The sequence below is a fragment of the Chanodichthys erythropterus genome, chromosome 3 (assembly GCF_024489055.1).
Source record: "Chanodichthys erythropterus isolate Z2021 chromosome 3, ASM2448905v1, whole genome shotgun sequence".
NCBI classification, from domain to species: domain Eukaryota; kingdom Metazoa; phylum Chordata; class Actinopteri; order Cypriniformes; family Xenocyprididae; genus Chanodichthys; species Chanodichthys erythropterus.
The window spans coordinates 18,050,939-18,067,301 of record NC_090223.1 but is presented as its reverse complement, the minus strand read 5'-3'; the positions used below and the strand labels follow the sequence as shown (position 1 = coordinate 18,067,301).

Below are 16,363 nucleotides of genomic sequence, written 5' to 3'. Positions count from 1 at the left end.
GATGTGTTTACAGGTAGATGTTGCCTATTAGTTTTAATGATCAGCAGCGACGTAACATGACCCAGGCTGTTGACCAAACCTCACTCGTTATGGAGGCACAAGGTTAACGGCCGTGATCGCAATAGCAAAAAAAATGACAGAAGCATGTTGATGGTTTCTTCTCACTCTCATTGCAATGGTGTGACCAAGGAAATGGTCTAGCTAACAAGTTAAGGAGATCAGTGGGATGCTAACACTTCAGCTCCGTACCCTTGAACGAGTCTCTCTGCTTAAATTAGCGGTGCAAATCGCTAATGTAAGTAATGGAATTGCGTGTTCAGGGCGCAAATAAATGATTTAATGCAAATCTTGAGCATCACTCCTACTGCCAATTAAGCTAACCGGTTTTAGCCGTAAGTGATTTTATTACATTAGCACGCTGCGGCTCTGACTGCATTAGTGACGGTTTAATCAGTCAGTAATCAAATTAGCGCGAGTGACAGACGGAAGAAGGAACGCGTCTGCGTCTCCGCTGAGCACCTTAAGCTCACACCTGCACTGCTCACCGGGGAAATCGACATCCTCATGCTTTTACGTGACTCCACAGCAACAGCACTGCGAAGCAAGACTGTTTCTTCAGGAAAATGTCTGAGTTTGATTTTCAGCATCTGTCAGTTTTTGCTGTCTACACTTACGCATCCTACAAATTAGTATTGTGTCTGTTCCTATTAAAAAAACAGCTAAATGCATGAAATAAATGCCATATCTTTGAATGCGTCGTATTGTCGTCAGATTCTCAGTATCTCATTTACCAAGCGTTGAGTGTTTTAAAACCTTCACAGCCCCGACAGAATAACTCCTGTCACGATTAGACTAATAATTACAGATGAAGTTCGCTAAAGATCATGACATTAGGATCTGAATGTCAGTCAGTCTGGTTTTGTTGTTGTTGTTGTGGTTGTCTTGCGAAAGTGGAGCAGTCTCACAGAGCTTGATGAATCTGCAAGTGTGAAGCTCTGCCGATCGCCCAGAGCCATTCTTTAGATTCTCGGTTTCAGTCTTTTGTTGCTGCTTGAGTTTATTGGTTGTCGCTCGCGCATGCATGTGTGCGTTTGCGTGTTTGCCCGCCGGCCGTGGCGGGTTTTAAAGATGCAGCCGTCTGATGAATGGAGCTGATCTCTGACAGTTTTGTTCATGAAGGAGAAGTATTTCAGACTCTCAAACAGCTGTGGGCGCAAGACTGGAACTGATAACTGTGTGTTTAGAACAGGTTTCTTGCTGGTCCAAGCTGTATTTGGGCAATTAATGCACACTTAAACATGTCTGAATTTCATTGCATTAGATACAATATTTCTCACCCAGTGGCATCTGTGCTCAAAACATTTTGTTTTCAGAACTGACTTTACTTTTCTTAGACATTTTTTTTACAGCTGTTTTTAACCAACTGGTCTTTTCATTAATGTATTAATTGGACCTGATATTCAAAATTCACTTTTATAAGGTGTTTGAACACAGATGTTTGTCCACAGTGTGTGTATACAACCAGCCTATAATGGTAAAAATCCACCTAATACGTTTTAACCCTTTAAGCCTGAAGCCTTTTTTTTTTCTTTTTCTTTTTTTTTTCTGAGCGACATACACAAAAGTGAAGCCTCATAACTCCAAAACGGTAGGTACCATTTGATAGAACACTTTTCATATTTTTAGAAAACATAAATTACATTACATTTGGACATTTTCATGCTGAGAAACTGCTATATATATATATATATATATATATATAATATTTTTTTTTTTTTTTTATAATTTTTCTTCCTTTTTTTGATTTGACATAGAATAGTTTAGGAAGGCAATAAGATCAGAGAAACATTCTTTTTTGGTGATGGTCTCCTACATGTGAGCTGCATCTGGTTCAAATTTTGTGGAGATAGCATAAAGTATAGTTGAATAAATTGCTATTCATTTTTTCACAGCCAGATGGCGCCCACGGGCGATAAACGAGGCAATTCTCAGCACTCGTTAGGAGTTTTTCAAAGTGGTTAGATGCATTAAAAAGATCGAAAGATAAAAAAAGATATCTTTAAGATGATACCTGTTTTGTGATTTTCCACGTTGGAAAACGAACATGGATGGGTCCGGGAACATTGGATACACACTGCATCCCGGAAAGATGAGAGACATGTTTTTAGCCAAGTATGTTAAATCATTCCATAACTATATTGTGATCAACAAAATATATAATGATGTGCCATTTTCTATGATCTGTGCATTTTTCATGAAGTTATGAGCACGTGAAACATACATATTTGTATTCAGTTAGCGGCTGTGCTGTTTTTGTTGTAAATGCATATTACTCAGACTCATTAGAGGGTGAAAACAATGCATTCAAACAGAAGCATGTTGGAGGCTTGATCTGAATGTGTAAAGTCTCTAGTTTTGTATGCAAAAAAAATGTTTTGTGGTACCTATATGGATTCAATTTGTATTGGCTCTTAAAGAGAGACATGCAAATGGGAGCGCCGATGCTCCATCCGGTCTTAAAGGGTTATTAATCTCTATAAATCATAAACAGTCTCTCCAAACACGCGGTTTCACGCGGTTTCATATTCATACCAGTCATGGGCGCCCATGACTGGTGATGATCTGCCCTATTAGCATAGATACCTTCCTGAGAGAGCCACAGCAATCCACCATTTCTGTTTACCTACTGTAGAAGCTGGAGATATACAGTATCTGCACCGAAAAAACATTACAAACGTTCTGTTATTGGATGTCACTGAGGACACCGTGGTTGTATTTAATTTATGAATGAAATGTGCTGAAGAATCTCTGTAAAGTGTTCTATATTTGCACAAATTAATTTACTCTGGACTGCTTCACAATCGAGGGTCGATTCAACGCTGGATTTGCACAAAAGATTAACATGACGACACATGCTAGTCGATGAGTTGAATATAATTTACAGCAACTACATCAATTTATCCACTAACCGTTCAGAAACATCCAGTTTCATTCAAAATGTTGTAACTTCTTCCTGAGTCTCTCCATCAGTGTCGACTTGAACAATGTAAGGCTGAACACCGTTACTGACAATCCTCATTTTGGCTGCGTGAGATTCTCCAGCTTTGTTGTTGTTGAGCAACCGAAGTGTGAGCTGTTAAAGCTCCGCCCTTTTCTGGAAAAGGGGTCGGGAGCAGCAGCTCATTTGCATTTAAAGGGACACACACAAAATGTGTGACATGGGGGTGAGCAAATTATCAGGACATTTTAATTCTGAAGTGAACTAATCATTTAAGTGTTCTCCAGTCATGAATGATTCATTAGGTGTTGAAGTACTAGTAAACAAACATCTGGCATTGTCTCTGGTTTGGTTTGCTGAAGAGAAATGCCCACGTGGCATCATCATGATGGGTGGCTCACTTACACAAATGAGTCCAGTTTGCTTTCATAGCAGTTGTGAATCTACTGGAGCTCACTCAAGAATTGATTTTTTGCTGCTTCCTCAGTTGAGTCAAGCAGATTACAGCACAATTCTTGAACATTTTGAACTTAATTTCATTGCATGCAATTAGAAAAAAAAAAACTGAAATTGAATGAATCCAGCTGGTCAGTTTAATTACACAGTTCACTTGCATATGCTACTGCCATTTGTTTGTTCATTGGCTTATTTATCTGTTTGGTTATTTGGTAACTTTTTTTTTTTTTTTGTTCTTTTGTTTGTTTGTATGTTTTCCTTTTTAAGGTCAATTTAATTGTGTTGCAATTGCAAAGTTTTCCTCAAACCATTCAGATTGTTGGAATTTTTTGAATGTAGTGTTTTTGAATGAGACGAAACGTCCGAGCACGTGAACCCCTGACCCTACAGATCACCGTGGCAACACGCCCCCGCTCCGTCTCTGGTCATGGGGAAAAATCAATGTAGAGCATCTCAATTAATCTGCCGGGGGTCATTGATTGAGAGTTTGAAGTAGGTAAACAACCTCGTCTGTGTAAAGCCATGATCAGTTCATCACCAAACACGCACATGGTGACTTCAGATTTATTTTATTTATTTCATTATTATTTAGTATAATTCAATGAATAATACTGTAGATTATGGTGCTAATGATCAAATTAATAACTATTTATGACAGAAATACATCCCTCCTATGGTGCTTTGCATTATGCATGTGGACTCATTAGTGTTTTTATGATTAAAATCAGACAGTGAGAGAAATATTAAACGATACACAGTAGATTATTTCCCTGTAAGTGCAGACGACTTATGGATGTTTCATCCACTTGTTTCCTTTTATTCTTTGTGTGTTTGTTCTTGTATATATGATTTATGAGTACACAAATACGTATAATAACATGGGTATTACAACGTAAACATGGTTTATGAGGACACTTCCTATGTCCTTGTAAACCAAATGGCTTAAAAAACATACTAAACTGTGTTTTTTTGAAGTTCAAAAATGCAGTTTCCTGTGATGGGTATGTTTAGGGGTAGGCGTAGTGTAGGGGATAGAATATACAGTTTGTACAGTATGAAAACCATTACGTCTATGGATAGTCCCCGTAAACCACATATACTAGTGTGTGTGTGTGGTAAAAGAAGGAAGCAGAGAGTGAAGGACGAGAGAACAGGTTCATTGCAGCTTTAATAATGCGTGCCATAGAGTAAACGAACCGTTTTCTGGTACACTAACACACACACGCACGCACACACACACACACACTTCACAGTCTCAGAGTTATTAAAGCATTGTTTGTGTTTTCACTCACTGTAGTCAGATGAGCTGTAATGTACTGATGAAAATCCTGTATCACTTCACTTTCACTTTTCTTCTGTCTCTTTCTTCATGCACGTCACTGCATGATTTTATTTTTTTTTATTATTCGCTTCTGAATCTCAATATGATGACAAATCACTTTGCTGTTCAAACTCTTGGCTCTCAGTGGTTGATTCTTCGCTCATCGATCAGATTTAGGAGTCAAGTTGCTGGTTTTTGTTAAGCAAAGTCATGTTTGAGCTCAAAAACAGATTGCAAAGCCTCTTCTTTCTCCATAACGCTGAAATATTGTTTTAACCCAGTTATCCCAGTGATTGGGTTGTTTTAAGCCAGTAAACCCAGTGGACCCAGTGATTGCATTGTTTTAACTCAGCCCAGTGGTTGGGTTGTTTTAATCCAGTTGCTGTGAATGGGTTGTTTTAACCCAGCTAACCCAGCGATTGGGTTGTTTTAACCCAGTTGCTGCGAATGGGTTGTTTTTAACCCAGTTAACCCAGCGATTGGGTTGTTTTAACCCAGTTGCTGCGATTGGGTTGTTTTAACCCAGTTGCTGCGATTGGGTTGTTTTAACCCAGTTGCTGCGATTGGGTTGTTTTAACCCAGCGAAAGGGTTGCTTTTAACCCAGTTAGCCCAGTGATTGGGTTGTTTTAACCCAGCTAACCCAGCGGTTTGGTTGTTTTAACCTAGCGATTGGGTTGTTTTAACCCAGCAAATGGGTTGTTTTAACCCAGTTAACCTAGCGATTGCATTGTTTTAACCCAGCCAGCCCAGCGGTCGGGTTGTTTTAACCCAGTTGCTGCGAATGGGTTGTTTTTAACCCAGCTAACCCAGCGGTTTGGTTGTTTTAACCCAGGGATTGGGTTGTTTTAACCCAGTTGCTGCGAATGGGTTGTTTTTAACCCAGTTAACCCAGCGATTGGGTTGTTTTAACCCAGCTAACCCAGCGGTTTGGTTGTTTTAACCCAGCGATTGGATTGTTTTAACCCAGTTGCTGTGAATGGATTGTTTTTAACCCAGCTAACCCAGCGGTTTGGTTGTTTTAACCCAGGGATTGGGTTGTTTTAACCCAGTTGCTGCAAATGTGTTATTTTAACCCAGAAATTGGCTTGTTTTAACCCAGTTGCTGTGGATGGGTTATTTTAACCCAGTGATTGGGTTGTTTTAACCCAAGGATTGGGTTGTTTTTAACCCCGTTGCTGCAAATGGGTTGTTTTAACCCAGTTAACCCAGCGATTGGGTTGTTTTAACCCAGTTGCTGAGTATGGGTTGTTTTAACCCACCTAACCCAGCGAATGGGTTGTTTTAACTCAGGGATTGGGTTGTTTTAACCCAGTGAATGGGTTAAATGTTTGTCAAAATTGCTAGGTAATTTTATTTAACTCAACTATTGTTCAACAATTATGATATTGCTTGCTTAAAATGAAAATTTTTAGAGTGTAAGCATGCTATTATTGGCCAGAATAAGATGCAAAGATGCCAAACATCCCCTTTTGATTTTTTTTTTCTCTTTCTGTTTTTCAAGACATGATCCCACTAGCCGAAGATCACGTGTGTGTGTGTGTGTGTGTGTGTGTGTGTGTGTGTGTGTGTTCTGGAGGTCAACATTACCCTAAGTGATTAGTGAGCTCCAGCCAACCACATGCTCACTCAGACACACACACACACACACACACACACACACACACACACACACACACACACACACACACACAGTCACTGCGGCAGCTACTACAAGCATCGACAGGCTCGCTCATCCATCTCTCTCTCTCTCTCTCTCTCTGTAGCGTTTAATCGCAGTGTTAATATTTGATGCAGTCGGTGCAAGAGGCTGTCGAGTCTGCGGAAAGAGACAAAAATACTGCATACACACATCACACAAAACAACACAAACCACCTTAATATCAACCTCGAACCCAGCGACCCCAGCAGAACACACAGAGACCTCGTCGATAACCCCAGAAATGCCTCCAGATGTCTCTGAAATGAGCGTGTTTTCAGACAGATTGGCTGTTTCACGTGTTTCAGTCTGCAGATGAATCTTTGATGTGTTCATATTTAACGTGCTTGAGTTGATACTGGCTGTACATGCTGATGGAAAAAAATAGATTTACTTTAAAACGATTTTCACTCAGAAATTTATAGTAAATTCACAAATAATTACAAAGAACACATTTAATTAAACATAAAATTTGTTAGTATTTTCTTGGAAAACGTTGTCCAGTAATCTTTGTTTTATTTAAAAACAGTGCAGTCTGATGATTTCACACTCTGACCTATAGCAAATGGGATGTTTAAGGGGGATTTTAAAGTGTGCAGAGCTTGTTAGATGCACTAGATAAAGATGACTTGTGTGTTTGTGGTGTAATAGACACGCTGACTCTTGGCAAATGCATCTCTGTAATGGCCAGTTTGCTCTTAAATAATACATGTGCTGTCGGCACGAGCTGGGGTTTCTCTCTGTGTGTAATGTGTTTGGCTACACTTGTGAAGGCCAAATGTGCTCACTGATATAGTGAAATATCAGAATGTGTCATTGTTAGATAAAATCTAATGCACAGGTTTCTGTCATTCATCTGAAAGGAAAACAAGTGAAGTGAGTTGTTCTCACTATATGCATGGATGAACTGCAGCATTTTGGAGAGAAATCTCTTGTTATTTTAGTAAATATAACATGTAAGCATGCTCAAACGCATTAAGTTACGCATCAGTTTCTTAGTTGTTTCTCAGATTTAGACTCGCTATGCTGATGTTCTCTGCTTCTCAGATGCTTCTCTTGTGAAAAACAGCCCGTAATCCCACATGTGTCTCCTCTAGAGGTTCAGAAGAGATCTCAACAATGTCTCAAACTGCTCAGATTTGCTCAAGATACCAAAGTCAGAGATTGTAATTTATAGGGCCCTATGAAATCCATTTTATTTTTCCCAAATTTTGTTTTTTCCATTTTAATATTTTTTTGGACTTCATTTTAATGGTTAAATTAAATTTTAGTAATCAAAACGCATGTTTAATTAATTGAAATCATGAAACTTATACAATTTAAAAACAATTTATTAAAAGTTTGACAAAAATTATATTTTTTATGCCCCTATGAAATGCATTTTCCCCCTCAAATTCTGTTTTATTATTATAAAATTCTTTTAAGTTATAAGTTTTCTGGATTACATTTTAATGGTTTAATTAAATTTGAATAATCAAAAAGCATGTCTAATAAATTGATTTTATAAAAAAAACATTTATTTATTAAACCTTTTTTTATGAAATTCTGTTTTAAAACTTTAATGTAATTTATTTTTATTATTTTTGTCAAACAAAGTGCTGCACAACAGAGCTTTACTGTTAAAATTAAAACATGGAAGAAAAATAATGAAAAAGTAATATGTTTCTGTCACAATTCCTTTAAGTTAAGCCAAACTTTTATTGTGACGGGTTGCCGTGAGTTTCTGTGTGTTTATGATGTGATGATAGTTTTTCTCAGATCAAATGGTAAAATGCTCATGATGTGATTCTGGAGATGAAGTTCATGTCCTCATATAGTGAGGCGGCAGAGGATGAAAACACCTTGAGTGTCACGCGTGCTTCAGTGTGTGTGAGGTATGCCTAGATGAAACCATGCGTCTGGACCATTCTTTCACACAGAGACATCCAGAACATGCAGGATTCATATTTAAATAGTCTTTTTGTGGTTTAATATTCACAGACACTATTCTATATCGTGATTTGATTTAAGTGTACTCACCTACTTTTTATTTATTCATCAAAAAATGTACAACTTCCGTGACACGGCGCATTATACAGTAAATTACGTTTTTATGACTGGATTCCATGATTCCATCCGCATTTTCCGCACCGTGGAAATCATAGGGCCCTAGATATGTTGCATATATTTAGCAAGAAAATTGTTTCTATTTTGCAAAAATGTAAGCCTCTTTAGAGCAGTAATCCCCCCCCCCAAATTTTCATTCATGTAATGCAACAAAAAAAACATTTGAACAACAAACAATATTAGAAAAAAGGGCTGTATGTAATAATTTTTATGTATTAATCTCTTTTTTTAATTGCCAATGTGTAAACAGCTTGTAACGCAACTTAAAAACAAGACTTTCCCCGACTTCCTATGTTGTCTGTGAAAGCCTGTAGACTGATTTTCATGTGAAGGACTCGGGTCGCTTTTGCCGGGAAAATCAAAAGCTGTGACGTAGGGCTGGGCGATAAAACGATAACGATATGTATCGCGATAGACACGTGATCGATATCAATAAAAAAATGTGTTGGATAAAACGTTCGATATTTCTTCGTCGGAAGAAAACAGGTTGCGAAGCAAGTTTTGTTGCATTAACAAAGGCACTAGTTCTCTGGTAACCTAGCAACGTAGGGAGTGACACGCTAACAGCCAATCATGTAACAGTATTTTGTAACAATTTTGGTTGTGCCATATCGTTGTCTCATGCTGGATTCCTCTTCAGTAACCGGCGACTGATAAGCAGAAAATGAGTGCCGCAGTGAGCGAGGAAATTGTAAATAAAAGAGGAAAAGTGTTCATAGTGACTTTAGACTAGGGTGAACACTTGACTGTTGATCTGTTGCAGGACAGTAGATGTGATTTTGCGGGACAATGCGGGACACATGAGACAGATAAATTTACAACTATTACACTATGTAAATATTGATGTACATTTGTTGGCAAACTTGGCGTATGCGCCGATTAATGTTTCTGCCGGTGGGTGCCCACACTATAATGTTGCGCTTATGGCAACATTAAATCCTGGAGAGAAGACAATTCTAGATTCACGGCTGCACATGCAGGAGGACAAAAGTTTCAGCGCGCAGATGTGATATCTGAGCGAAAGCGAGAGCACGTCCAGTTTTGTGCAAGGGAATCCGCCTGTGAGTGAAGAGATTGCTCGCGTGCTCGTCATTTTTCAATATAATAACGTCACAGAACCCGCATTAAATGAAGTATTAACGTAAGAAAAAAGTCGTGTCTGAATTTAGCAATTTTGTATTGGTTGAAACAAATGGAGAATATCTCGTTTTTCTGTAGTTGCTCGACCATTTCCGTGTTTGGCGCTTGATCGCCGCCGTTCGTTGAAAATATTTAACATCAGGATGGATGATTACATACTTTAAATCATCGATTTTGGCAGCTTTGAGCAGTTCTTGAGGTTCTTATCCAGTATGGAAGATGAAATCCTTGCTGGTGTAGTTGTGTTTACTGACTTTGATGAGGCCTGCTCTTTGCGCTGTCCACTCTGTTGTCATCAGCGGGAAAACCTCTCTCTATGATTGCGCTGGTTGGTGATTTTCACAGCTAGAATGTGACGTCTGCACAAATAGATTTTTAAATGCTCACAGTTTTTATTATATTTCTTACTGTGGTATTGTAATTTCAGGGATGAAAAAAATACAGACATAAATCAAATGCGGGAGACTACTTAAGTCTTGCGGGACAAAGCTCCTAATTTCGGGACTGTGCGGCAAAATGCGGGACGGGTGGTCACCCTACTTTAGACTTATGTTTACATTTGAATTATTTGAGTTTTCCATGGTTGTTGACATTTCTGTCTTAATAACTGAGGGGATTATGATCAGAGGAAGGTTAAGTTTAAAATAAAAATGTTTAAATGTAATATATTTTTCTCCTGGTCCTTATTTTAAATGGGTCATAAAAAATATAAATAATTATCGATATCGACCGTTATGAAACACTGATATCGTGATACAGTTTTCAGCCATATCGCCCAGCGCTACTGTGACGGTTACATTCATTCCTGAGAGCCTCTTCTATGACACATGAAGCTTACGCTTATACAGTGTTCATTGTATTACCAGATAACATATTTTGTGTTTCTGTTGATTAAACCAATCGCCTTCATTGCATTAACTAAATTTTTTAGTTTCAATGAACTCAAAATTGAGGCAACCAGGTAACGTACTTTTTTAAGTTAAACCAACAATTCTTTTTTACAGTGTAGATACTTAGACTTTTGATTTTAATTAAGTTTTCACTCAATATCCATACTTTATATTTTCGAGTACTTTTACACCCCTGAGAGAGTGAGAAGTACATTAGAATCACACTTGTGCTTCAGAAAGGATTTTAGGAGAAATGTCTGAGACAAAGTTGATGCTTGTATGAAACACAACTGAGAACTTCATGAAAGAGCAACGTCTGAGCATGTGTGTGTGCTGTAGTGACACTTTGTGTTGTGTTTTGTGGTCAGGTGGTGTGTGTAAGTCGGCCGGTGTCGCTCTGGTGTACGGGACGGTCCTGACCGATCACCTTTGGCGATTAGGACTTCCTCTCTTCAACACACGGGTGAGTGAGGCTCTGTGTGTGTGTGTGTGTTGATACAGTGTGTTTTGTTTGTGCGTCCATGATTGATATGAACAGGTGGATTTGTGCTTGACTTGATGACATCACTTCCCCAAGCGTTCAATCACAGTGCGAGTGGCGTTGTGTGTTCGACTGAGCGCCGAGCAGGTGTGTGTGTGGAGGGTAAATATGCTTTTGGGATTCAGTTCAACGCGGTGATGTGTGTTGATATGATATATTTGTGCGACGCTGTTTGTTGATGCTGGGAGAAACAACAGGTGCGATTCGTAAAGAGCCAGCGGGTGATTGTGAGGAGATGATCACCTGTTATCCACTGAAAAAATGACTCTTGAGCAGTCGGTGTTCATGTGATCGGCGTTAGAGCTGGCTGAATGTCAACATCAGCACCTTTTATCATTCTGTCTGAATCAGACGCTTCCTGTAGAATCAGAGTCTAAGAATCAAACTGGAGTTGCAGAGTCAAACTAGAATCAGAGAATCAAACTGGAGTCAGAGATTCAGAGTCAAAGAATCAGACTAGAGTCTAAAAACCGGACGGTCAAATTTATGTCAGAGATTCAGTTTAGAGATTCAAAGACTAAAATTTAAGAATCAATAAATCAATTTAGAGAATCAATTAATCAAATTAGAGAACCAAACTAGTCGAACAATCAAACTAGAGTCAGAGATTTAGAGTCGGAGGATCAGACTAGAATCAGTGAATTGGACTATAGTCAAAGAATCAAACTACAATCATAGATTCAGAATTGAGAATCAGTTAATCAAACTAGTTAGAGAAGAATCAGAGTCGGAGAATCAAACTAGAGTCAAAGAATCAAACTAGACAAGAGTAAGAGATTCAGACTAGTATCAGAGATTAAGATTAGAGAATCAAAGAATCAAATTACAGAATCAAGCTAGATTTAAAGAGTCAAACTGGTGTCGGTCGAAGATTCAGATTAGATAATTAATTAATTTAGAGAATCAAACTAGAGTCATAGAAAAATCAGACTCAGTGAAGAATCAAAAACATAAAATCAGTAAGAATCAAACTAGACAAGAGTCAGAAAGTATCAGAGTATAAACTAAACATTGAACTATAGTGAAATAAGAATATCCAACTAGAGTTGAAGAATCAAACTAAGCATGAGACAGAGATTCATATAAGGGAATCAAAGAATCAAATTATTGAATCAAACAAGAGTCAGAGAATCAGAGTCAAAGAATCAGACTAGAGTCTAAAAATCAAACTGGAGTCGGAGAGTCAAACATATGTCAGAGATGCAGATAAGAGAATCAAAGACTAAAATTAAAGAATCAATAAATTAATTTAAAGAATCAATTCATCAAATTAGAGAATCAAACTAGTCAAACAATCAAACTAGAATCAGAGATTCAGAGTCGGAGGATCAGACTAGAATGAGTGAATCAGAGATTCAGAATTGAGAATCAAAGAATCATATTAGAGAATCAAACTAGAGTGAGAGAAGAATCCGAGTCAAAGAATCAAACTAGTGTTGGAGATTCAGGTTAGATAATTAATTAATTACTTTAAAGACTCAAACTAGAGTCATAGAAAAATCAGACACAGTGAAGAATCAAACTATACAAGAAACAGAAAATCAGAGTAAGAGAATCAAACTAGAGTCAATGAATCAAATGAGATAAGAGTCAGATAGTATCAGAGATTAAGATTAGAGAATCAAACTATAGTGAAATAACAATATAATTGAACTAGAGTTGAAGAATCAAACTGACAGAATCAGATTCATGTTGTGTAAATCTTTGAGCTTTACAGGACACAGAATAAAACAGATCTGGACTGAATATATCCGGTTACATTTGTTTTGTTTTTTTCCCTCTTGTAGTCTAATTATCATTTCTAATAATATTCCTCAGAGGTCTAAGAAAGATACTAGAGAGGAAAAAAAAAGACCACAGATAAAAATCCAATTAAAGGAGACGCGGGGCTGGAGAAGAGTCAGCTGGTGTTACAGTACAGGCTGTGTGTGTGTGCGTGTGTGTGTGTGTGTGTGAGGAGTTTATCTGGCACAGCAGCAGATTCTGTCTGTGTGTGTCTGTGGTTTGTAGGCTGCGTTTTTAAAGTGTGTCCTGCAGGCAGATATTGATGACCTGTTTTTAAAATGTGCTGATGCAGCAGTGATGAAACTACAGCGTCTCATGTACTTCTCACTCACTCTCTCTCTCTCGGTTTCTCTTTATATAAAGGGATTGAACTGACTCTAGGGGTGATTTGTATGATAACACATCTAGGCCACATTTCATCCCGATGTCTGAAAGAAATATGCTAAATTATTAATAAAACAAAGCCTGTGTTGAAGACCATTATGATTTTTTTTTTTTTTTTTTTTTTTACATTGTGACATTTAAGCACATTTTCATGCAAGCTCTCATTACTGTAATGCACCAGTTTTACTTTTTTCAATTATTCTTAAAGGTGATTCTCATTAGTTTCTTATTACTGTAATGCAGTCATTTTTATTAATTCCAACGCTTTTATTCATTTTTTTTTGCACTGTATTGCAGTAAAAATGAAAGCCACAACAAATATAACCATAATGTATAAATGCTTATAATTAAATAAACTAAACCATTATTTTTTGCTGTTCACATTACAGTAATGGCAGTCAGATTTTTTTTATTTATATGTGATAATGTTATGAATATAACAATAAAATATTTGTTGTTTTTATTGCATTACAATAATTAAAAAAATTGGGTTAAATGTTATCATGAAAATAGTCACAATGCAAAAAATAAAAAAAGAAAGAAAAAAGGAACAGCAAAACAAAAATCCCTTAAAATATTGTCTTGCACAATTTTTTTTTAATATAAATTTTTATTTTTATTTTTTTTTTTTTTTTGCATTACATTAAAAATTTGGCTTAAAAGTTGTCATGAATTTAGTAATAGTAATAAAATCAAAACCTTTATACTTTAATGGACCTTAAATTAGTTTTCTTGCAAAGTATATTAAATAATTTTTAATTTATTGTTCACATTACAGTAATGTGAAAAGATTTCATTATTATTATTATTATTATTATTATTATTTGCATTACATTAATGACAATTTGGTTTAAATATGCTTAATTGTGATGATTCAACTAATAATAATAATAATAATAATAATAATGTCCCCAAAAATACATGCACAATATAATTATTAATTATTATATGAATAAAAAATTGGGTTTAATGTGATGATGCAAATAATCATAATTGCTCAAAAAAGGCTTCACTTTTTGCAAAATATGTTACTTTTTTGAGCACATCACAGTAAAAGGAATAAGATTTATTTACTTTATTATTATTATTATTATTATTATTATTTTATTATTATTATTATTTGCAATAAATAAATAACTTTTATGGAATTTCTTGCAAAATATTTTGAATAATAATTTTTTTGTTGTCAAGATTAATAGGAATATGATTTTATTTGTTGTTGTTACATTACGTTAATGAAAATTTTGGTTAAATTTGCTTGTCGTGATATTTATTTCATGATTCAAAAAATAATAAAAATAATTGATTTACATTTATTTTCTTTCAAAATATAAAATGCCTTGTAAAATATATGGAATATATGTATTTGCTTTTGTTCAAATTACAGTAATTTGAAATTGTATTTTTTTTATCGCATTTATGAAAATTTGCATTTAAGGCTACACTTCTTGCAAAACAAAATATATTGTCTTGCAAAAAATAAGCAAAATATACTATTTTTTTTTCTTTTATGAGGGGAAAAACGTGGTAGTGCGAGACATACAGCAGATTCACGGTTGGCTGTTTTAATGACATACAGGCACTTCACAGTGAAAGAAACACGGCTCGTCCTCCATTTTTATATGTTCTTCTCTGTTTTATGATGTTTGTTTGTGTTGCTTGTCGGGTTTCAGACGGCGTATCTTGAGAGGATTGTGGGTAGAGCTTGTTCACTCACATCCGCCATCAATACTGTCATCAGAGAAAACCCCCTCGCTCTCTCTCTCTAGCTCTCTCTCTCTCTCCACGCTGGAGGCTGCTGTGATCCTGGTTCAGACTCAGTCTTAAAGTAAAGCTGCTGTGAGACGAGAGCAAAGGAAGGAGTAAAAGAGTATCAGACACACTGACGCCGCTTCTCAAGGTGTTTCCTGAGAAACCACTGAATTCTAGACCTCCAAACATCAGAAAAGTCAGAAGCGGCATCTAGGAGGAGAGGAGGAGAGAAGGAGAGGAGACAGGAGGAGAATCCAGCTGTCCTGAACTCAAGAGAGACAGAGAGAGAAATATCTGTTGAGGGTTTTCGTGGCTGAAATGATGATGTACTTTTGGGTGAGTATGAAGATTGTCGCATTTGCTGCATGTCTGTGATACGCGCAAGAGAAACGCACTGGTGTGCTGGTGATGTTCATGTACACTGCGCTTGTGTTATGTGTGTTTGATCAACTGTGAACTACTCACTTCTGTTTCGCTCGGGACAGCGAATTTATTATAAGCCGTATTGCTCAGAGGAGGCTCGTGTAGTGCTCAGGACACTTCATGAAGTTGAACTTTGTCAGGAGATGTTAAACGGAGCCAAACAAGTCATCCAGTAAGAGCATAGAGCCTTAAAATGAATGTCAGAAATGTTTGAGGTTTTATTGAGATTTGGATCTGAGCACAGTTTGAGACATTATTGAGATTTCTTTGAACTCTACATGAGATCTGTAAGCGACGCCATTTGCTCTGTTTTGGAGAAATTTGAGACACCTATGAGATCTTTCTTGTGATTATTATTTTCTATGGGCGATTTAGAAAACTGGGATGTTGCTCTTTTATGGCTCAGGGAATTGAGTGTTTCTTGGTATCAACATTATCTCGGATGTTTGTCCAAGAATCAAAAGAAATACTAATGAAGATCTCTTCTGAAACTCTAGAAGAGACAAATGTGAGATCTGTTAAGCAGACGACTTTCCATTCATTCACATTGACATCTTGGAGAAAGATTTGAGACCTCAAAGAGATCTCCTTTCTGATTTTTCTTTTCTATGGGCGATATAAGGGAAATTGTATTGCTCAGATGCTGTACTTTCATAGCTAAGGGAACTTAATGTGTTTCTTGGTATCAACATTATCTCAGATGTTTCTCCAAAAATCAAACGAAATCATATTTGAGATCTGAAGCTCTAGAGGAGACATGTGAGATCTGTAAAGCAGGCGACCCCATTTGCATTCTCATTGATGTCTTGGAGGAACATTTGAGACCTCAATGATATCTCCTTTCTGATTTCTTTGGTGATTTAGAGTAAT

General features: G+C 36.8%; 1 protein-coding gene across 2 annotated transcripts in view; it reads left to right on the top strand.

The window, feature by feature from the left end:
* rbfox3b (RNA binding fox-1 homolog 3b) overlaps positions 1-16,363 on the top strand; it is a 228,621-nt gene that overhangs the window by 79,281 nt on the left and 132,977 nt on the right. For both annotated transcript variants that reach the window (XM_067381224.1, XM_067381223.1), the window contains exon 3: positions 10,977-11,071. In XM_067381224.1, the coding sequence (XP_067237325.1) occupies positions 10,977-11,071 (95 nt within the window). The remainder of the gene's footprint in view (positions 1-10,976; positions 11,072-16,363) is intronic.